General features: G+C 43.1%; 1 protein-coding gene across 2 annotated transcripts in view; it reads right to left on the reverse strand.

Moving 5' to 3' along the window:
* Positions 1 to 24344, reverse strand: part of SLC35D4 (solute carrier family 35 member D4) — a 189272-nt gene that overhangs the window by 85471 nt on the left and 79457 nt on the right. For both annotated transcript variants that reach the window (XR_013217015.1, XM_077270357.1), the window contains exons 8-10: positions 11004 to 11052; positions 6464 to 6509; positions 4157 to 4192 (exon numbers count right to left, since the gene is read on the reverse strand). Coding sequence is in view for 1 of the 2 variants with exons in the window: in XM_077270357.1 (XP_077126472.1) it covers positions 4157 to 4192; positions 6464 to 6509; positions 11004 to 11052 (131 nt within the window). In the remaining variant the exon portion in view is untranslated. The remainder of the gene's footprint in view (positions 1 to 4156; positions 4193 to 6463; positions 6510 to 11003; positions 11053 to 24344) is intronic.

Genomic DNA, 24344 nt, shown 5'->3' on the forward strand with positions numbered 1-24344 from the left:
AGTTTCCAAAACTGGGTCACTTCTGGGGGGTTTCTGCTGTTTTGACATGTAAGGGGCCCTGTAAAATTTACATTCCAAATGTCGCTCCTTCCCTTCCGAGCTCTGCTGTGTTTCCAAGCAGAACTTTTTGACTACATGCGGGGTATCGCGCGTTTAAAAGAAAATGGGTAACAAACTGCAGGGTCCACTTGTCCATGTTGCAAGAGCTCCCGCTAGGGTCTTGGGGTACTCGGGCCGGGTCCGACGGTTCTTAAAGGGATGTGTCACAGCAGCAGTGACCCGGTCCGTGGCCCTGGGCGTCCAATAAAAGTCAATGATATTAAAGGGAAATAAAGTTTATAGGGAATTGTTCGTGACGCCAACCGTGGTGTTCGGCAGTGAGAGGCTGACGCTGCTTAAGTGGGACCGCTGGGGCTGATGGTGATGCAGCAGAGTTGGTACAGCTCTCCATGGGTAGATCTAAGCCCCTGGGCAGTTATGGTGTTAAAGATGATGGTGTATGTTGTGGTGCACGGCAGGTGACGCTGCAAATAATTCAGAGGACACAGCAGGCTGCAGTTTCCACACTTTACTCACAGTTCAGATGTTATTCCCCAGCCGGGGTGCTGTGCCCTCCAGGTCAGTGGTCCAGCCAGCTCTCAGGTAATTTGGGGTACACTTTGCCAGAACCCCCTTCTTATGTTCTTATGCTCCTGGCCGTCTCGCTGCGCTGGCTCTCTCCTCTCCTGCCCTGAGCCTTCACACACAGTGTCCCAAGTCAGCAGCCTCAGATCTTGTCGGGCGACGTGCTTTAAGTCCCCTTGATCCTATGTGGCTGCCTTTTCAGTGAATGTGCTGGATGTGGCTGCAGCACATGGAGATATTGCAACCTCCGGCTTGCTAGCTGAGCCTTGTAGTCCTCCACTAGTCTTGGGGGGCGGGTTCCCCCTATGCGACCTGGTCCCTCCACCTGGCGATGGTCAGCGTGGAAGTGGGCCCCACGGGTGGATTCCTCACTACCCGTGCCCCTAGCACCCCTTCTCTTTCTGTAGCTTCACCTCTCTAGCTCCCTCTCTCTCAGAACTGCTTTCTGCCAGTCTCACTCCTACTTCCTCTCACCATCTTCTCACTTCTGCTCTCTTCTCCTCCTCCCCACAGACTGACTACACACTCCCCTCCAACTTACAAAAAAAGCAGTAAAGCCGCACCCTATAATTATATAGTCTCTATGGACATCAGGGCGCATGTCCTCACCAGGGGGTCCATCCCAGAGAGAACATCCAAATCCAAACTGAAGAAAAGGACAGCGCCACACCGGATAGTGAAAAGCAGCTCACATATTTATTCTGCCTCCTGCGGCAACGTTTCGGTCCGAAGACCTTTGTCAAGCCTGACAAAGGTCTTCGGACCGAAACGTTGCCGCAGGAGGCAGAATAAATATGTGAGCTGGTTTTCACTATCCGGTATGGCGCTGTCCTTTTCTTCAGATTGGATTTGGACTCCCCTCCAACTGTCACCACCCTTCTTGCCTGAGTGAGATCCCGCCCCATTCTCTAGGGTCTGCCCAACTTACCAGGCTAAAGTTATGTGATGTTGAATGCAAGTGTGTGGGTCCTGGGTAGTGCCCCTCCTTACCCGAGAGCGGAGTCCCATACCTCTGGATAAGGTGCAGTACCAAAAAAAAAAAACTTAGGGCTAAAGCAACATTTTAATGAAAAAATTGAACCTTTTCAATATGAAAACCTAATGTTATTAAATGTGGTATAGTACCTGTGGGATCAAAATGCGCACTAAACCTTTAAATAAATCCTTGAGAGGTATAGTTCCCAAAATGGGATCAGTGGTGGTGGTTTTCTCTTGTTTGAGTGTCTTAAGGGCCATGCAAATGTGACATGGTGCCCACAACCTATTTCAACCAAATTTGTTTTACAAAATTCAAAAATGGTGCTCCTTTTCTTCTGAGTTCTGATGTTTGTCCAAACTTAGGTTGCCAATCACATATGTGGTACCGGCATATTCAGAATTAACTGCGTAAAAAAAAAAATTGTACAGTCTATTTTATGCTATTCCTTGTAAAAGCAAACAATTTGGGGCTAAAGCAAGTTTCTTTTTTTCATTCCACTTTACATTAATTCCTGTAAAGCACGTGAAGTGTTATCAAATTTCCTGACAACAGGTTTGAAGTATTTGAAGGGTGTGAGTTTTAAAATGGAATCACTTTTGGGGAGTTTCTAATATATAGGCCCATAAAAGTCCATTTAAATCTGAAAAGTCCCCTAAAGAAAAGGTTTTTTAAATTTAAAAAAAAAAAAAAAATTTCTTCTAAACTTTTATGCCTTGTAACATACTAACAAAATAAAGTTACATTTAAAAAAAATTATGTCAATGTAAAGTAGCATGTCTAACTGGTTTAAGGATATAAAAATTTTAAGTTTGAAAATTGCTACTTTTTCTAAATTTTTGGGAAAAATTCCCATATTTTCATAAATATTAGTGATGAGCGAGTACACTCGGTACTCGAGATTTCCCGAGCATGCTCGGGTGTCCTCCGAGTATTTGTAAGTACTCGGAGATTTAGTTTTCACTGCCGCAGCTGAATGATTTACATCTGTTAGCCAGCTTGATTACATGTGGAGGTTGCCTGGTTGCTAGGGAATCCCCACATGTAATCAAGCTGGCTAAGAGATGTAAATCAATCAGCCCCCCGTGATTTCTGTGCCCTCCAGCTATATGCCTCCAGGTGATTTCTGTGCCCTCAAGCTATATGCCCCCCGTGCTTTCTGTGCCCTCCAGCTATATGGCCCCCTGTTATTTCTGTGCCCTCCAGCTATATGTCCCCCTGTGATTGCTGTGCCCTCCAGCTATATGCCCCCTGTGATTTCTGTGCTCACCAGCTATATGCCCCCATGATTTCTGTGCCCTCCAGCTATATGCCCCCGTAATTTGTGCCCACCAGCTATATGACGCCTGTGATTTCTGTGCCCACCAGCTATATGCCAACATAATCTGTACCCTCCAGCTATATGCCCCCCTGTGACCTCTGTCCCCTCCAGCTATGTGCCCCTCTGTTATCTCTGTGCCCCCCAGCTACGTGATTTTTGTGCCCTCCTGTGATCTTCGTGCCACCTCTGGAAAAGCAGCTGTGAGGAGAAACATGATCAGTATCCCAGAACATCACAGCTGCACCGAAGAGAAGCAGCTCCAGCCGTCACATTAAGGGTGAGTTACCGTAATTGTTTGACTAAATATACCGGGGTCATTTTCAAGATGATCATTTTTATGTGGCCCCCCGAATGATGTTAGAAATTTCCAAATCGCCCCTGGCTGGAAAACAGTCCCTCACCCCTGGTTTAAAGGAAATTATGTAGAATCATTTATCATTGTAAATATGAATTCAGAGCTGGTTTGAGTTAAAAGACTTGTTAGAAAGCTCGGCACAATCTGTTTCTCCCTTGTCGCCTACCCATAAAAATAATAGGTTTAGCCTCATTTTGCTGTCCTTCATTTACATTTTTTTTCCCTTTTCTCCCAGAGTGGATGCGAGTTCAGGAGTCAAGAGGGAGGGAAGAAGTAAAGAGCAGAATTCAAGCAGAGATAAATTTAAACATTTTATTACAATAGCTTGTACAATTCATTTTATGCAGTGTTTTTTTTTTTTTTTTAAAGATAATGTTTCCATTTAAACCGCAAGATTTAAAACATTTATGGAGGCTGTTGAGAAATAAATGATGTGATATAGGTGGGCCATAGTGTTTACTACATATAATATACATATAATGTGTACATGTGAAGCAGAAAAAACACAAGACTTACAATAATGCTTCTCTAGTATGTTTAGAAAAATGAAATAAATCAAATCTCATTCCTGTGTCAAGTTATTAATGGTTTTCGTCCTGCAAGTCAGCACTTCCTGTGTATGTGCGCTGGAAAAGGAGTGTTATCATAAGGATATGGAGGCTCACAAATCATTGCTAAAATAATTTATGCTGGATTTTGATACATTGCTGTGGGGCCTTAAGTCCCCATATTGAATAGGAGCTGCTATAGTGCAGAATTAGGAAAGTTACGGTAAATGTACAACTGACTTGTATCTATTAGCACTGGTGACTTGGAGGGAGTATAGAATAATTCAGCAAGCACTTACACGATACCAGTACTAGAGAAATAACATCCATACCTGAAGAAGTAGTTGATATATTGCTGATCGAGGTCACTGTAAAGAGAAGAGCAAGACTTAAAGTGGTGTTCTATGTAACTTTTTGTGGCAAATGTATTATTGCCGTACTAGATTCCAACGGACTAAAACTAAACCAGGAAAATATAAAAATTACAACAAATGTATCCCAATTGTGCCACGGTATAATAAATGAGCACATCTTTGAAAGGAATAGGTCTTGCTGATTGGCCTACTTTACACCAGCATTTTGGTTCCCATAAAGGCGGCATGGTACATGTAAACTCTTCTTGGCATCTGACGGATATATCGTTACTTGAAAGTTTGTGAACCCTTCAGAACGTTCAGTTTTTCTGCATCAATTTAACCTAAAGCTACATCAGATTTTCATAAAAGTCCTAAAAGTACATACAGAGAACAAAAGAAAAGCAAATGAGTAAAATATATTAGACTTTAGCACTGATTCATTAAAGCACCACTCCAGACTTTTTTTTTTATTACACTACTGGAGTGGCGCTTTAAATGAAATTCTCTTGCCCCCTGTCTCATACGCACATGCCACCATGTTCATAGTTTTCTCAGCATCGATCTGGCCAATCTCCTGTGAAAAGTGACCTGTCGGCTGCCCCAGTGTTCCATGGAGCGGCGCGGAGGTCACTTTTCAATACAAGTCTATGAAAGCCTCATTCCAGCTCTCAAAGACTTGCACTGAGAGCTTGTGATGTAGCTTCTGAATTCCAGCCAGTGAGAAGCTGCGCTCACAAGATGGCACTGCGGGACCTGGGCAGTGCTAAAATACAGCACTGAGGGCGAGTATGTAACTGGGGACATGGGTTTTACATTTAAAACGCCAATCAAGAAAAAAAAAAACAAACTTTGGAATGGTGCGTTAAAACAAATTTCACCAGAATTCTGGCAAAAATTACTTTGCAAGTCACAAAATTTTAGAGAATCATGTTACCAGGTCATGTTTACCATACTATGAACGCTGTGGAAAACAAACCCAAAAAGACAATGGCAGAATTGCATTTTTATTTTTTCGCAATTTCACCGCACTTTCAATTTTTGCCCCCGTTTTTTCAGTGCGGCAATGTATGGCAACATGAAGGGGATCATTAAAAACTACATTTCCTGCAAAAAAGAAGCCTTCATATGGCTATTTGAACTGAAAAAGTAAAAAAAACAAATAAATAAAGGCTATTGTAACAAGGAATGGAAAAATGAACATGCAAAAACAATAAATGACTTTAACGGCTAATAATGTAACCGAACAATAAAACCCTCCATGCAAAAAAATTCCTTTGCCATGGCTGAAGATTTCACTTGCTGTATTGCAGGATAAGTCCACATGGGACATTTCCACTGTTAAATAGAAGCGGTCATTAGGGTCGCACATATTAAACTATTAATATTAATTCTGCAGCAAAAAGTGAGATTCTCAGCAAAACCAGGTAGGTTGATCATATTATATCCACATAGCTGCTCAATTATGCTGCTGATTTTCTCTGCAATTTGTAAAATCACGTGAGCACCATTGGTACTGTAATATGTAGCGGACTTATCGTGGAAAAGCCACTAAAAAATAACCAGAGAGGAATTACCCCAATATCCACACTGCACTCATTTCTGTGATGATGCTTTGCTCTAATACTGACCTACAAAGCCATCCATAACCGGTGTCCTCCATATATCTCTGAACTAATCTCCTGATACCTTCCCTCACATACTCTCTGGTTCTCCCAAGACCTCCTCCTCCCCCCAACACTTATTCGCTCCTCACCCAACCGCCTCCAAGACTTCTCCCGAATATCCCCCATCCTCTGGAATCCTTTGCCCCAACACGTCCAACTAGCAACCATATTCGGATCCTTCAGACTGAACCTGAAAACCCACCTCTTCAGGAAAGCCTACAGCCTGCACTGACCCCGCTGCCTCCTCACCACTACCGGAGCTACCACCTCACCAACACCGGAGCTCCTGCAACCCTCAACCTATTGTCTCCTTCCCCACCATCCTGTAGAATGTAAGCCCGCAAGGGCAGGGTCTTCGCCCCTCTATCAATCTGTCATTGTTAGTTTGTTTACTGTAAGTGATATCTGTAACTTGTATGTGGCCCCTTCATGTACAGCACCATGGACTCAATAGTGCTATATAAATAAATAATACTACTATAATTAGACGTGCATTTTACACCCAGAAAATCCTATGTGCATCCACTGTGTCAACATCCCCCCAATCTCTCCTTTTTCTAATGTTTCTGGATGTTTATCAGATCATTATATATGTGTAATGAAAAAGCCAATCACTCACCTTAGTAAACTGGACTTATGAGACTTCTGGAAAACTTTGTAACATCCTGATAATAGGAAATGATAGAACAGTAGAAATGATGAAAATATACACAGCCTATTAGGTCCATATACTTTTATGTGTTAGGAAGTGAATAATTTAAGTGCCATGCTTTCATATAGAACAGCAGAATTATCTCACAGTGAAATCAAGATAATCTCCAGGCTTTGAGGAAAAGGAAGTTTTAGGCTGTGTGCACACGTAGCAGATTTTTCGCTATAAAAACGCTATAAAACCGCGAAAAAAAAACCGCTTACATTAAGCATCCTATGTAATAGAATGCAATCCGCATTTTTTGTGCACATGCTGCGTTGTTTTTCTGAGCGAAATCGCATTCCAGAAAAAAACGCAGCATGTTCATTAAATTTGCGGAATCGCGGGGTTTCCGCACACCTAGGAATGCATTGATCTGCTTACTTCCCGCATGGGGCTATGCCCACCATGCGGGAAGTAAGCGGATCATGTGCGGTTGGTACCCAGGGTGGAGGAGAGGAGACTTTACTCCACGGACTGGGCACCATATAATTGTTAAAAAAAAAAGGAATTAAAATAAAAAATTGTGATATACTCACCTTCTGATGGCCCCCGGAGTCTTCCCGCCTCTAAGCGGTGCACACGGCCGCTTCCGTTCCTATAGATGCTTTGTGAGAAGGACCTGCGATGAAGTCGCGGTCACGTGACCGTGACGTCATTGCAGGTCCTGCACACAAAGCATCTATAGGAACGGAAGCCGCTGAGGAGATCGGTTGCCTTCGGAAGATGAGAATAACCATTTTTTTTTTAAATTATTTTTAACATTATATCTTTACTATTGATGCTGCATAGGCTGCATCAATAGTAAAAAGTTAGTCACATTTGTCAAACACTATGTTTGACAAGTGTGACCAACCTGTCAATCAGTTTTCCAAGCGATGCTACAGATCGCTTGCAAAACGCTAGCATTCTGCAAGCTAATTATGCTTGCAAAACGCTAGTTTTTAGCAGGAATATGCATGCCAATTCCACATGCAATATACCCGCGGCAGGAGTTGCAGAATTGCCGTGGAAATTTCCACGGCAATTCTGCGACGTGTGCACTTAGCCTTAAGGGTAGTGTGTTTCTAGACAGAATGTAGCGTGTACATCATTGAGAAGGTTGGTAGCTTTCTTCTAACACTTACAGTGCTGCTCACCATTATTGGAACCCCTTATTTATTTTAGTCACTTATATAGCGTCATTAATTCCACAGCGCTTTACATAAATCATTGACACTGTCCCCATTGGAGCTCTCAATCTACATTCCGTATCAGTATGTATTTGGAGTGTGGGAGGAAACCACACAAACACAGGGAGAACATACAAACTCGTGACATCAATAGTGATCAGCGAATTTGTTTAACAAGTAATCGCCAAACATAAAATCGGTACAAATATGGCACATTCTGATTAGTGATCGGAAACACGAGCAAAAATTTTTGAAAATCTGAAAAAATTGGAAACATTCAGTAAAAAGTTTGGGAAAATATTTCCGTTGCCATTAAAGTATTTTGGGCACTTTGGCTACGATAATGGTGGTGTATGATGAGCATGGGGCAAGTGTTTGATGTTAGCTTCATTAGTTTCATATCTTCAGAAATAAATCGAAAATGTACTAAAGTTATATCCTCAGGATTTGTTAATTAGTGGTCCAAAGTAATACAACAATAAAAAAATTGTTTTTCAACTTACATGTTGCAATTTCAAAAAATAAACAGCACATGCAGCAATAAAGGCACCCCCAATTAATACTTGGTTGCAGACCCTTTGGCACTGATAACTTCCTCCAAATGTTTCTTGCAGCCATCTATAAGCTTCTTGCACTTATCAGCTGGTATTTTCTCCCACTCTTCCTTTGCAGTTTGTTCACACTCTTGAATGTTTGCACGGTTCTTTTTCCCAATGGCAGATTACAGCTCACCCCAAAGATTTTCAATGGGATGGAGGTCAAGACTCATTGCTGGCCATTTAAAAACAGTCCATTTTTTTCCTTTTTCAACCATTCCTGTGTACTTTTGGATGTATGCTTTGGGTCATTGTCCTTCTGGAGGACTTAGGATCTTCAACTCAATCCAAGTTTTCTTACACAGAGTAGGATATTTCGATATAAAAACTTGACAATTCTCTGATTCCTATGATACAGTCAAGGCCTCCAGTACCAGACGCAGCAAAGCAACCCCACTACATTATGGATCCTCTACCATGCTTTACTGTTGGTAAGGTGATCTTTTTCTTATAAGCTTCATTGCACTGTCTGTAAAACTGTTGCTTTGCATTGACAAAAGATCTATTTTTGTTACATCTGTCCACAGAACATTTTGACAAAAGGATTGTGGTTTTTTATATTTTTCACATTGTTTTTTTTTTTCATTTTAAGTAATGGATTATTATTTGCACTTTTACATTTAACATGAGTGCTCTTTACAAAAAAAGAAAAACCTTTCACTTGATTCGGTTTTTTTTTCAGGAGATATTCCACATTATGTACTTATACTTCATGGGCGCCAATAATGAGGAGCAGGACTATAGGCCTCATTCATACATCTGTCAGTCACGCATGGGTGTTCTGTGCTTTTCACGCACAGAACATGTACCCACTGCAGTCTGTGAGGCTGTTCACAAGTCCTTGAATTTTTTTTTTGCAGACCATGTGTCCTCAAAAAAATTACGTATTTGATCTGCATCAAGGATGAAATTTACCTATAAGGCTATGTGCACACTTTGCGGATTTTGCTGCGGATCCGCAGCGGATTTGACCGCTGCGGATCCGCAGCAGTTTCCCATGAGTTTACAGTATAATGTAAACCTATGGGAAACAAAAAACGCTGTGCACATGCTGCGGAAAAAACCGCGCGGAAACGCAGCGGATTACATTCCGCAGCATGTCACTTCTTTTCTGCGGATTTTCACCTGCTCCAATAGGAAATGCAGATGAAAAACCGCAGAAGAATCCGCGATAAATCCGCAGTAAAAACCGCGACGGGTTTTCACTGCGGATTTTGGAATTCCGCTGCGGAAAAATCCGCAGTGGAATCCGCAAAGTGTGCACATAGCCTAAGGGTCTATGAGCCAGATTCCTCAAGGACGGTGTTGTTCACACCAGTCTTATGAAGGGGCACAATGAGCCAGATGCCCCAGATTCATGAAGAGGTTCATGTCTCTGAATCTGGAGCGTCTGATGAACGGCTTGTGAGTCCATGTGCCGTGACAGAAACCTCAGAAGAGTCAGGTACTGTAGTGAGATTTCTGGGTAGGAAAGTCAAATTAGATGACCTGTGGTGACCTACCCCACCCTAGTTCTTCCCATTCTATTGGAGCTGGAAAAAACTGGGGTTAAAAACTCCAAAAGTCGCACAATGTTGGCTTTAATCTGAGATGCGCCAAAATATTGCAACATTTCAAAGCTTTTACATCAGAATTCTGGCATGATTGCAGCGGTGAATTGGGCCCTAAGGGTCTGTGAAGATCAGAGACTGTACGAATGGCATCAGTGAGCAGTCCTTGTGCTGTCCGTGATTAACATGGTGGATGGGAGAAGCTTTGTCATTGATATTTTGATGCACTAACAACACAGATGAAACTCTTATGGAAAAATGGACACACTGACCAATCAGTTATGAAAAACAAAACAGTGATGATCAAAAACAATGATAAAACACGGACTGGTTTTTTTTTTGTTTTTTTTTGTATGTATGTAAAAAAACATGGACGTCTGAATGAGGCCTTATAGACGGTGGAACAATAAAAAGGATCTGTCTGGCATCATTAGATATTTAAATGAATGACTACTATAGTGGGAACCTGTCAATTCGACTAATGCCATTAACCTGCAGATATAGAGTGTATAGGGTGCTGTGAGCTGTGACTGCAGCGACGCCGATGCACCTGCACGGGAGAAAGCTGGCAGATCTTGGGAGTAATAAAGTACATTTTCTCACAGATAATGCACAGTCAGCACAGCGGCTTGGCAGAATTTTAACACCATAGGGTATGTACATACATTAAGTTGTTGGCGCAGAAATTTCTGCATCTCTAGGCAGGAAAAACAGAATAAAATAGGTACGTTTTTGATGCATTTTTCCCCACTCATTAGTATGGGGAAAATCTGCAATAAAAATACTGAAATAATTGAAATGCTGCAGATTTAAAATCAGAACCAAATCTGCAGGTCAAAAATAAGCAAAGTGTGCATGAGGCTTTTCACTTTGCTGGCATTCAGGTTTTGTGACAAATCTGTGCAAAAAAAAGAAAAATGCAGCAAAATATGCAAAAAAAAAAAAAAAAGTCTGCAAAGTGTGACCAGGCCCCAAATCTGCAGATTAGTCCTGTAACTGTAGGTTAATAGGATTACTAATTATTATTATATATTAATTATCATATAATAATAATTATTATTATTATTATAGGATTATTATTACCAAGTTCCCTTTAAGTTTATAAAAAAGAAAAACAAAATGTAAAAATACTCTAATTGTACAGACTTACCTGAGCAAACCAGGTGAATGATAGCCCAGAAATAACCATCTACATCAAACTACAGAAAAATATACAAATTACATGTTACACTCAAGTCTGTATAAATGTACATTGAAAAAATAAAAAAATATATATACATACACACATACATATACACACACAAAAAAAAAATTGCCCAAAAAATAACCTGCCATCTGATCGGAGTTGGGAATACATCATCACTGTATTAGTATGATAAACAGACGTGTGCTAAAATAAACAGTGCCTTGCGAAAGTATTCGGCCCCCTGGAACTTTTCAACCTTTTCCCACATATCATGCTTCAAACAAAGATACCAAATGTAAATTTTTGGTGAAGAATCAACAAGTGGAGCACAATTGTGAAGTTGAACAAAATTTATTGGTTATTTTACATTTTTGTGAAAATTGAAAAGTGGGGCGTGCAATATTATTCGGCCCCTTTAACTGAATACTTTGTTGCACCACCTTTTGCTGCAATTACAACTGCAAGTCGTTTGGGGTATGTCTCTATCAGTTTTGAACATCGAGAGACTGAAATTCTTGCTCATTCTTCCTTGGCAAACAGCTCGAGCTCAGTGAGGTTTGATGGAGATAGTTTGTGAACAGCAGTTTTCAGCTCTTTCCACAGATTCTCGATTGGACTGAGGTCTGGACTTGGCAATTCTAACACCTGGATTCGTTTATTTGTGAACCATTCCATTGTAGAGTTTGCTTTATGTTTGGGATCATTGTCTTGCTGGAAGACAAATCTCCGTCCCAGTCTCAGGTCTTTTGCAGACTAACAGGTTTTCTTCAAGAATGGTCCTGTATTTGGCTCCATGCATCTTCCCATCAATTTTAACCATCTTCCCTGTCCCTGCTGAAGAAAAGCAGGCCCAAACCATGATGCTGCCACCACGTTTGACAGTGGGGATGGTGTGTTCAGGGTGATGAGCTGTGTTGCCTTTACGTCAAACATATCGTTTGGCATTGTTGCCAAAAAGTTTGATTTTGATTTCATCTGACCAGAGCACCTTCTTCCACACGTTTGGTGTGTCTCCCACGTGGCTTGTTGCAAACTTTAAACAACACTTTTTATGGATATCTTTGAGAAATGGCTTTCTTCTTGCCACTGTTCCATAAAGGCCAGATTTGTGCAGTGTACAACTGATTGTTGTCCTATGGACAGACTGTCCCACCTCAGCTGTAGATCTCTGCAGTTCATCCAGAGTGATCATGGGCCTCTTGGCTGCATCTCTGATCAGTCTTCTCCTTGTTTGAGATGAAAGTTTAGAGGGACGGCCGGGTCTTGGTAGATTTGCAGCAGTATTATACTCCTTCCATTTCAATATGATCGCTTGCACAGTGCTCCTTGGGATGTTCAAAGTTTTGGAAATCATTTTGTATCCAAATCCAGCTTTAAACTTCTCCACAACAGTATCACGGACCTGCCTGTTGTGTTCCTTGGTCTTCATGATGCTTTCTGTGCCTCATACAGAACCCTGAGACTATCACAGAGCAGGTGCATTTATACGGAGACTTAATTACACACAGGTGGATTATATTTATCATCATTAGGACAACATTGGATCATTCAGAGATCCACAATGAACTTCTGGAGTGAGTTTGCTGCACTGAAAGTAAAAGGGACCGAATAATATTGCACGCCCCACTTTTCACTTTTTGATTTTCCACAAAAATTTAAAATGACAAAAAAATTTCGTTCAACTTCACAATTGTGTTCCACTTGTTGTTGATTCCTCACCAAAAATTTACGTTTGGTATCTTTATGTTTGAAGCATGATATGTGGGAAAAGGTTGAAAAGTTCCAGGGGGTCAAATACTTTCGCAAGGTACTGTATGTATAAGCTGTTCATTTGTAAAAAGAGGTTATTGTAAGGGGCACCGCCATCTAATTGCTGACTGATTTTAATGGCCTCACGTCTACTATTACATTAACCCCTTCACGCCATGGCCATTTTCCGTTTTTTTTTCAGTTTTGTTTTTTCCAACCATTCTTCCAAGAGCCATAACTTTTTGATATTTCTGTCAATATGGCCATGAGAAGGCTTGTTTTTTGCAGGATGAATTGTATTTTTGAATGGCACCATTAATTTTAACATATAGTGTACCGGAAAATGGGCCAAAAATTCCAACAGCAGAGAAATAGCAAAAAACAGGACTACTCCACATAGCTGAAGCACTGCTATATATGCTATGTTTAGCAGAACGCACAATCTCCTATGAACACCAGCAACGAGCCGACGTTCACAGGAGTATTGTAATGACAAGCAAGGGTGGTCTTCTACAGACCCCTGGCTGTCATGACAACCCATGGGCTCCTTGCAATCAGTGATTGATAGCGTGATTCTGGATAACAGGGGCGGGAGGAGCTCAGATCCAGCCGCGGATGTAAAAGGCACATGACAGCTTATAAAATCATCTGTGAGGAGAAAGATGTGGGCTCAGCGTCAGAGCCCGCATCAAAGTCAGGGACAAGACATATGATGTAAATATATATCACATGTCGTGAATATTTCATAAATGTAACATTACGTGAATGTTACATAAAACTTATGTGCCGACAAACAAAGGTGCCATCACCATCTCGATTTATGCTGTAGCATGGCATGGTGTGACAGTATACATCTAAATTCTGAACCTTTAAGGACACGGAACAATGGATCTGCATAGGGAAGCTCTGCTTCTAAGCTATCAAATTCTTGAGAAGAATATATTCAGCCTCGGCAAAAGGGTTATTAATATTATATATAGCCTTAAATAAGATTTGTCTCCACATTTCACAGTACAAATAGGATACACTACTAAATAGATCTTGGACCTAAAAAAATGCTTTAATTACCGTACTTTGAAAATCCTTTGTCAGACTGGCTGAACAATGCCTCATGAAAGTTTAACTCCACCTATAATTAACAGCTCCCAAGTGTCCTTCCTCCTTGGTGCTGCTCAGATCTCACACTGCTCAGTACAAGCTGCAGCTGTCAGTCAGGCTGGGTAGCAGGAGAGTGAATACACAAACTAAGCCGGCGCGATCCAGCAAACCGGGTTCCCTCTGCAGCTGGCTGAATAAGAGGGAACCCGAGCAAATTCCCTCATCTCTACTCATGAGCTCTCATGCTATAGCTGCTCATTTAAAGGGAATCTGTCAGCAAGTTTTTGCCATCTAATCTGAGAGCTGCATAATGTAGAGACAGAGACTCTGATGGAAGCGATGTGTCACTTATTGGGCTGCTTAAAGTAGTTTTTGATCAAATTACTGTTTTATCAGCAGATTATCACTTGATGAATTGTAAACCTGTTGTCAGGTAATCCTCCATGTTCATGTGCTCTGTATGAACCCCAACTGCACACCAGAGGTGCACAACTCCAGTCCTCAAGGGCCACCAACAGTGCAGTATTCAGGATTTCCTTACTATTGCTCAGGTGATTAAATTATCGCTTGTACAGTTGAGGATTCCAACACCTGTGAAAATAGTATGGAAATCCTGAAAATATGCACTGTTGGTGACCCTTGAGCACTGATGCTGTGCACCCCTGGTGTGCACTGTAAATATACAGAGCTCAGCATGCAGAGATTCTGCTAGATCTGCAGCGGAAAAACATTTTTTTTTTTTAATAAAAATAAAAAGGCAGATCAGTACGTGATACATTGCTGGAATCGTGGTCTATGCCCCTACATTATGCTCAAATGGGGTAGTAAAATCCTTATGACAGATTGCCTATAATATCAGGATTATACAGCCATTCTCAAATTAATTTTCAAAGTATCTACATCAGGTCTTAGAGATCCATTTACTAATGTATACAATTTGCATTGGGAAGTCTGGTTTCAGATCAGTTTAAGTAGAGCGAAAGGACTGGAATATGTAATTTAGCGTGTGGCTAGCTTGGTCAGCACACATTTGACAATTTCACAGAGAACTTTCTGAAATCAGGAGATTTGTTTCCTGTATTAAAACAATCCCGAACGTAACCCCTCATTACTGACATGTTGATTCATATAGTTATTTATCACCTGCTATCACTACTCCCCATGAGGTTTATGGAAATTGAAGACAAGAAATCCGTATTCAGGTAAACTTTTAGACACTGCAGTGTTAAATTGTTGCTTAATTACTGAAAATCCATGTGGTGCCCTCCGCATTGATGCAAAGCACAAAATAAACATGGTAATTTAGCAGAAGCCAATTTGTACAGTTTCATATGAAGAATTCCCTGCAGTACAACATGCAGCTCGGATAATTGCCACTTCATACGGCTTGCCAGGCAAACACTCTGCCTCTATTTCTGGTTTCAATGAACACATGTGAAACAAAATGTTTTACTGCTGTGGAGAAGAACATATCACTGGTCCTCTGCTTATTCATTACTGAAGCAAACTCACTTGCAAAGATGGCATGCAACAAGTGTGGGCACAAGTACATTCTGGGCATTTCCTATAACCCGACTTTAGACTGAAGCTTTGCTTTATTGGAAAATCACTTTATGGATTTAAATATTAAATATGTAACCATTTATATCTAACATCAGAAACAAAAAAATAAATAAAATAAAACATGCTGAAAAAGAGCACGGACTGCACCTCCAAAAGATCATACACTGATCTAGTGCAGCTAGGCTAAAATATATATGTAGCGGAACATGAGGTTCTTAGTTTAAACAATCTGAACAGACTGTATGAAGCCCACTACCACGTCACGGTGAACCTCTTAGAGGGTCCCCATCGCCTAAAGGTACCGTCACATTAAGCGACGCTGCAGCGATAGCGACAACGATGCCGATCGCTGCAGCGTCGCTGTTTGATCGCTGGAGAGCTGTCACACAGACCGCTCTCCAGCGACCAACGATGCCGAGGTCCCCGGGTAACCAGGGTAAACATCGGGCTGCTAAGCGCAGGGCTGCGCTTAGTAACCCGATGTTTACCCTGGTTACCAGCGTAAAAGTAAAAAAAACAAACAGTACATACTCACCCAGCGTCCCCCAGCTTCTGCTTCCTGACACTGACTGAGCTCCGGCCCTAACAGCACAGCGGCTTTCACTTTCACTTTAGGGCCGGCGCTCAGTCAGTGTCAGGAAGCAGACGCTGGGGGAGGTATGACGCTGGGTGAGTATGTACTGTTTGTTTTTTTTACTTTTACGCTGGTAACCAGGGTAAACATCGGGTTACTGAGCGCGGCCCTGCGCTTGGTAACCCGATGTTTACCCTGGTTACCAGTGTAAAACATCGCTGGTATCGTTGCTTTTGGTGTCAAACACAACGATACACGGCGATCGGACGACCAAATAAAGTTCTGGACTTTATTCAGCGACCAGCGATATCACAGCAGGATCCTGATCGCTGCTGCGTGTCAAATTAAACGATATCGCTAGCCAGGACGCTGCAACGTCACGGATCGCTAGCGATGTCGTTTAGTGTGACGGTACCTTTAAAGGAGTGGCGTTGTGCGCTAACCACGGTTGCAGTGACAATGCACCGGGGGGGGCAGACGGCCTGAAGCGGAGCGGTGCGGTCTGGAGTCATGGGACTCAGCCTTGCAGCATGGGCACTGTGAGGCACCAGGCCGTCCGCCCTGCTGGTGCATTTTCGTTAAGCGCACAACGCCGCTCTTTTAAGGCAATAGGGACCCACTGAGAGGTTCGCCGTGATGTGGTACTGTGCTTTATACAGTCTGATCAGATTGTTAAACTAAGAAACTCATGTTCAGTTATATACAGGTGCTTCTCACTAAATTAGATCATCAAAACATGTATATTTCAGTTCTTCAATACAAAAAGTGAAACTCTATTACCGTATTTTTCAGACTATAAGACGCAGCGGACCATAACACACCCCAGTTTTTGGGGTGAAAAATAGCAGAAAAAAAAGTTTTATAAGTTGGGGGTCCGTTTTATTGTCCAAATTTAAGGTATCTAACCTGAGGGCCGGCGGTGCTAGAGCAGGGTCACAGAAGGCATGGTCCCTTCCTCAGGAAGCCGGCGGCAGCAGAAGTGGGGCAATGTTGTGGGTCCTGTGTCAGCGGTGAGGAAGAGCATGGAGCAGGGTCCCTTCCTCAGGATGCTGGCAGCAACAGAAGTGCGGCAATGCTGCAGTCCCGGGGTGCAATGCTGCCAGTCTGCTGTTGTCGGTGAGTCAGGACATGGAGAAGGGTCACTTCCTCAGGATGCCAGCACCAGAAATGTTTCAATGCCACGGCTCGGTGTCCATGGCGAGCAAAGCAGATTGCATCACCGGTTTCTAAGCGGCCACCTTCCTGAGGCCGCACGTGCGCAGATTGAGATCTCGGCGGCCCTCGGCTTCAGGAAAATGGCCGATGCACTCCACACCGCCGACACCGAGCCTCAGAATCGCCACACCTCTCCTGCCGCAGCTTCCACTGCTACACCCCCCCCCCCCCCCCCCCCGGTAAGCCTGCGTTCAAACTATAAGACGCACCCCCCATTTTCCTCCCAATTTTTTGGGGAAAAGTTGCGTTTTGTAGTCTGAAATACTGAAAAAGACGGTATATAGGATCATTACAAACAGAGTGATCTATTCCAAGTGTTTATTTCTGTTTATGTTGATTATGGCTTATAGCCAATGAAAACCCAAAAGTCATTATCTCATTAAATTTAGAATAACTAACAAAAACCCTGCAAAGGATTCCAAAATGTTTAAAAAGGTCCCTTAGTCTGTTTCAGTAGGCTCCACAATCATGGGGAAGACTGCCGACTTGACAGATGTCCAGAAGGCAGTCATTGACACACTCCACAAGGAGGGTAAGCCACAAAAGGTCATTGCTAAAGAAGCTGGCTGTTCACAGAGTGCTGTGTCCAAGCATATTAATGGACAGTTGAGAGGAAGGAACAAGTGTGGTAGAAAAAGATGCACAAACAACTGGGATAATCGCAGCCTTGATAGAACTGTTAAGAAAAGGCCATTCAAAAATTTGGGGGAGATTCACAAGGAGTGGACTGCTGCTGGAATCATTGCATCAAGAGCCACTACACACAGACGTATCCAGGACATGGGCTACAAGTGTCGCATTCCTTGTGTCAAGCCGCTCATGACCAATAGACAACGCCAGAAGCGTCTTACCTGGGCCAAGGAGATAAAGAACTGGACAGTTGCTCAGTAGTCCAAGGTGTTGCTTTCAGATGAATGTAAGTTTTACATTTCATTTGGAAATCAAAGTCCCAGAGTCTGGAGGAAGAGTGGAGAGGCCACAATACAAGCTGCTTGAGGTCTTGTGTGAAGTTTCCACAATCAGTGATGGTTTGGGGAGCCATGTCAACTGCTGGTGTAGGTCCACTGTGTTTTATCAAGACCAAAGTAAGCGCAGCCGTCTACCAGGAAATTTTAGAGCACTTCATGCTTGACTCTGCAGACAAGCTTTTTGGAGATGGAAATTTCATTCTCCAGCAGGACTTGGCACCTGTCCACACTGCCAAAAGTACCAATACCTGGTTTACAAACAACAGTATCACTGTGCTTGATTGACCAGCAAACCTGACTGACCTTAACTCTATAGAGAATCTATGTGGTATTGTCAAGAGGAAGATGAGAGACACCAGACCCAACAATGCAGACGTGCTGAAGGCTGCTATCAAAGCAACCTGGCCTTTCATAACACCCTAGCAGTGCCACAGGCTGATCGCCTCCATGCCACGCCGCATTGATGCAGTAATTGATGCAAAAGGAGCCCTGACCAAGTATTGAGTGCATTTACTGAACATACATTTCAGTAGGCCAACATTTCAGATTTTAAAGGGAACCTGTCACCCCGTTTTTTTCAATAGGAGCTAAAAATAGCTTTAAATAGGGCCTGAGCTGCAACTTCTTGCGTAAGTTGCTTATCTACAAAACTTACGCAAGAAGTTCTGGATGGGGAAATTTTACCGGCATCCAGGACAACACCATTTGCATAGCCAGACTTCCGGGGCACACAGGTTACAGAGAAGAGCCGCGCATGCGCAGAGACGAGCTGTATGCTATGCCCACAGTTGGGCAAAGCATAATGCGCAGGCGCGACATTAGACTTAACTGCGCAGGCGCGAAACACTACGCAAAGGCCAGGAAGAAATTACTTTAGGGAAAAGCAAGAGGTGGGGGAGAAACAGCGAATTTACAACGCCCATTTGACCAGACCGCCGTGATTGACAGGCGAGAACGGCGACTTTACTAAGGTATTTTTGGCAGCAAAGGTGGGGAATCAGGGGACAATAAAGACACAGTTATAAAGCACAGCTCAGGCCCTATTTAAAGCTATTTTTAGCTCATATTGAAGAAACGGGGTGACAGGTTCCCTTTAAAATCATTTTTTAAGCTGGTGTTATAAAGTATTCTAATTTACTGACAGAATATTTTTGAAAACTCAAAAGTCAAGCAAGTGAGATAGATCACTGCTTGTAATGACTATATAATATATGGGTTTCACTTTTTGTATTGAAGAACTGAAATAAATTAACTTTTTGATGATATTCTAATTTAGTGTGAAGCACTTGTATATTTTGCCTTGATTTTTGGAGGTGCAGTCCATGATCTTTTTCAGCATAAAACAGCTTATAAAATATTATTGGCATGAATGTGCAGTATTGGAGAAATTGGCAGGCGGCACTGATTTCTTGCCATTCCTAGTGTCCTCCATCAACACTAAGGTAAGGATACGAAGTTAAGATTGTGAGCTACATTTGATTGTAGACCTCTGCTTTATATATTAAACATTGTCATTTTTGTATATTACATCGCTATATACAAGAAATGTGTGACCAAAAATTACCTGTAAAGTTTTTATCTTAAATCTATTTCTCAATTTTCTGTCTGTTTCTCAATTTTCCATACAATTAACTATACATAAACTTTTGCTATTGGAATACTTTCTGCTTCGTACAGATGACTTTACAACAGTTTGATTATCATCACTTGACACGATCGCAATTAAAAGTTAACAACCTATATAGATAACAGAGGATGTATCCAGTGGCAAAACTTGAAGTTTGTAGTTAATACTGAAAAATTTCCAACTGGGTCCCCAATTATAATGGGTCTTTATCCCCTTAATGATCGACAATATGTCTTTTTTACTGACCTGAGATATAAGAGAATTGCGTCCCCATACGGGTGACAATCCAGCAGCTGGTTGCTGTACAATACAGCTGACAACTTGCTGCATCAGCCACGATCAGTGTTTGCACCGTCCATATCTGTTTAACCCCGTAGATGCTGCTGTCAATAGTGACTACATCATATAAATGGTTAACAGAGTATGGGGGTCTTCCTCTTTATCCCCATCGGTGCCCTAAGATCATGATTGTGTGGTCCTGATGTTTGCCATGGCAATTCATGACCAAATAGCGGCCTTAGAGTCTGCCGGCTGTTGTAACCTGTTCAGAAGTCAGCGACATTTAGGTGGTAACAATACACTTGGGGGGCGTGGCCTAGCAGGAGATGTGAGAGGACGTGTCGGACCTCTCCCGACGCCCAAACGGTGATCCGGTGATATTAGAGGCGCCGCCGAACGCCAAGTACTGGTGGAGGAGCTCCTGGGTGTCCGGGGAGCAGAGGAAGCCAGCCGCACGGTGAAGAAACAGCAGGATGACGCGCAAAAGGCAGAAAGAGATCGGTATGGCGGGCAGCACGCGCTCCCAAGATGGCGCCGACAGCGCCGTGGAAGAGGCGGCAAAGGCAGATGCTGCCTATCAGAGGAGGTTTGAAGTGATCGCCAGGCTGGAGCAGTATGCCAGGACAGAGGACTCAGGACGGCTGATGCAGGGAGCCGGTGGAGAGGTAACAGGAGAAGCGACAGACTCAGGGGAGCAGGTGGATGTGAGGTCTGGGGCACAGGCAGAGGGGATGGTGAGCGGATCCCCCTAACACCTATTACAGTACCAGTTATGAGGACTGCTCCTCCGAATGTGGTAGCTGAGCTGACCCAGGAATATGCTGCACAAATGGGGAATATGTGTGCTGATGGGGATGGGGAGCCGACCCTGAAGGGTATCTTTTCTGCAGTACTGTTTTGCAAGACTACTTTGACAACCCTAACTGTTCAGGTGGATGGCCTGAAAGGGGAGGTTGCCTCTTTTCGCTCAGCTATGCATAAGATTGAGGGGAGAGTTGAACTGCTGGAGGAACGTGTGGGAGGAACGGAAGATCAGATTGCTGAACTGGCAAAGAGAGACAAAATATGTCCAGCGCATTGCGGAGTTGGAGCTTAAAACTGATGATTTGGAGAATCGTTCGCGCAGGAACAACTTGAGAATTATTGGTGTGCCTGAAAAGGCAGAAGGAAACAACCCCACTGAGTTTATCGAGACATGGCTGAAAACTAAGGTTGGAGGGGACAGTCTCACTAAATTATTTGCGGTTGAAAGAGCTCACCGGGTGCCGACCAGACCTCTGCCCCCTGGCTCCGCCCCACGGACCTTTCTAGCCAAAATCCTAAATTACAGAGACCGGGATATTCTGCTAAGAAGGGCCAGGAATATGGAGGAATTAACCATTGACGGCAACCGAATATCTATATACCCTGATTATTCTACAATTGTACAGAAGCTCAGGATGAAGTTCGGGGAGGCTAAAAGACGCTTACGTGAACTTGGTCTGGCCTATTCTATGCTGTATCTGGCTAAATTACGTGTGGTGGCCATGGAAAAGGTCCACTTTTTTCAAAATCCTGAGGAGGTGTCTCATTGGCTGGATCTGAATGCAAAACGTATTGGAGCAGAAAAGACCCGCTGAGGAGGACCAGATGTGAACTTCTGGCTATTGTGATAGTTTTGTGGGGGGAGGAAAATTGAGTTGTTGGTTAGTTCGGATATATTATTGGAGGAATCTGATATGTGGTTCCTGTGTGCTAAAGTTGTGTTCGGCGGCGCAACTGTTTTTATATTCTGTTTCTAAAGGGCGGGGGGAGGAACGACTAAAGGAGAGTGTTAAACCTATCGGTGATTGGTGTCGGCTTTTGAGCCACTGCTGGGATTGCGACAGCGCGTTCCCCTTTCTCATACAGAGAGGGAGTAGGAGATTATAAGTTGATTGTTATAATGTTTTGGGGGAGGAAGTTATTAAGGGAAGGGAAGGGTAAGGTTAGGGTTTATTTTGTAACAATAAGGGTTTGGGGGGGGGGGAGTTTCGGGTAGGTGGGCCCAGTCTAGGGGGGTAAGGGAGACCAACGGAGGGAAGAGGAGAAATTTTTCTATTATGCAAAATGATGGGAGATAGAGTAAAAATTTTGAGCTGGAACATTAGGGGTCTATCGAGTGATACAAAACGTAAGGCTATTTTGCAATATATTTTGAAACAGAGACCCTCGCTGGTGTGCCTTCAAGAAACTCATTTAGTAAAAGAAAAAACGGGTATATTGAATAAAAGATGGGTGAGGAAGGCTTACCATGCGACATTCTCGACCTATGCTAGGGGAGTGTCAATCCTTGTGCATACAAGCGTACCATTCGAGGAGGTAGAGGTGGTAATAGATAGTGATGGACAATATGTATTCCTGGTGTGTAAAATATTCGCTAAACTAATGTGTGTTGTGTCGGGATATATTCCTCCACCGTACTCAGGGAAAAAATTACGGGAAATCCTAAATATATCTGGCAGGTGGGGAGGAGTTCCATTGCTCATAATAGGGGACGTTAACAATATTATTGATGATCACTGGGATAGGGGACAGCATGCTATGTTGAGGAAGGAGGGGAATTTAACAGCGTTCGGTAGCTATTTGAAAGAAGTGGCATGGAAAGACTTATGGAGAGTTCGTAATACTGATACATATTGTTTCTCCTGTTATTCAGCGACATATGGCTCTCTATCCCGTATTGATATGGCCCTGGGTAATGAAGGAATGGATAGGTTGGTACAGGAGGTGGATTATATGCCTAGAGTAGTGTCGGATCACAGTCCATTGGTAGTAACATTGCAAATTGACGGCCTTGGGGAGATGGCTAAATTGGGGTGGAAGATTAATCCCTTCTGGTTACAAATTCTTGACATGGGAAAGATTGGGGAAGAGATAAAGGAATTCTTTAAATTTAATGATGGTAGTGCAGCGAAACATGTGGTTTGGGACACCATGAAGGCTTATTTGAGGGGAATATTATCTAAAGAGATTTCTAGGCATAAAACACAAACAAGGGAATCTGACAAAGTGATATTGGAGGAATTGAGGGCAGCGGAGGCTGCATTGAGTAATTTGCGTTCACAGGACACCATGAATCGTATGAAAACGGCTCAGGAGGAGGTAAACAAATTACACTTACGCAAGGCAGAGAGGGCGAGAGCTTTCCAAAAAGAGGCCTTTTACGCAGAAGGAGAGAAGGTGGGTCACCTGCTATCAGTGGTGGCGTCAGCACAGAGGGATTCGACACACGTACATGCCTTAGAATTAGAGAGTGGTAATATTGTAACACAGGGGGCCCAAATCTTGGAAGGTTTTAAGGGATTTTATAGCAGATTGTATGCAACACAAACGGGGCAGAGAGAAGGAGAAATTGACAGATCTCTAGAAGAGGCAAATTTACCTAGACTAGAAGTTGAGGATAGAGACTGGTTAGATAGGCCGCTTACGGTGGAAGAGTTGGAGGGTGCCTTGGGGTCCATGGCGGGGGGGAAGGCTCCGGGGGCTGACGGCATCCCTGTTGAGATCTATGGGGTCTTTACTGAGGAGTTGCTGGCCAGATTTTTGGGAGTATTTGAGGAGTCACTGGAGAGGGGAATATTACCTGCTTCCATGAGGGAGGCCATTATTGTGGTCATCCCTAAACCCCAAAAAAATCCACGGCTGCCGGAGTCATATAGACCGATATCACTCCTAACAACAGATGTTAAAATTTTGGCTAAAGCCTTGGCGAACAGACTGACTCGGGTGATAGAAAAGGTGGTTCATTCGGACCAATTGGGCTTTATGCCTAATAAATCTACTGCCATCAACTTGAGGAGGCTATTTCTCAATATGCAGATTCCGGCGGAGAATGCTGGTAGGAGGGTAGTGGTTTCCCTCGATGCACATAAGGCCTTCGATAGTATAGAATGGCAATACCTGTGGTCGGTGCTGAGTCGCTGCGGGTTTGGGCCAGTTTTTATATCATGGGTAAGACTCCTATACTCCTCTCCAGTGGCTAAAATCAGGGTGAACAATGCACTGTCAGAAAGCTTTCAACTGTTTCGAGGTACGCAGCAGGGGTGCCCGTTGTCTCCGTTGCTGTTTGCTCTGGCAGAGTTGGTGGAGCCTCTGGCAGCGGCTATTAGAAGGTCACAGACAGTAAAGGGGTTTGTGTATGGGAAAAGGGAGGAAAAAATTGCTCTGTATGCCGACGACATTTTGCTTTTTCTTGAGGGTCCTGTGGAACC

This window comes from Ranitomeya variabilis, chromosome 6 (genome assembly GCF_051348905.1).
Source record: "Ranitomeya variabilis isolate aRanVar5 chromosome 6, aRanVar5.hap1, whole genome shotgun sequence".
In the NCBI taxonomy this organism is placed as follows: domain Eukaryota; kingdom Metazoa; phylum Chordata; class Amphibia; order Anura; family Dendrobatidae; genus Ranitomeya; species Ranitomeya variabilis.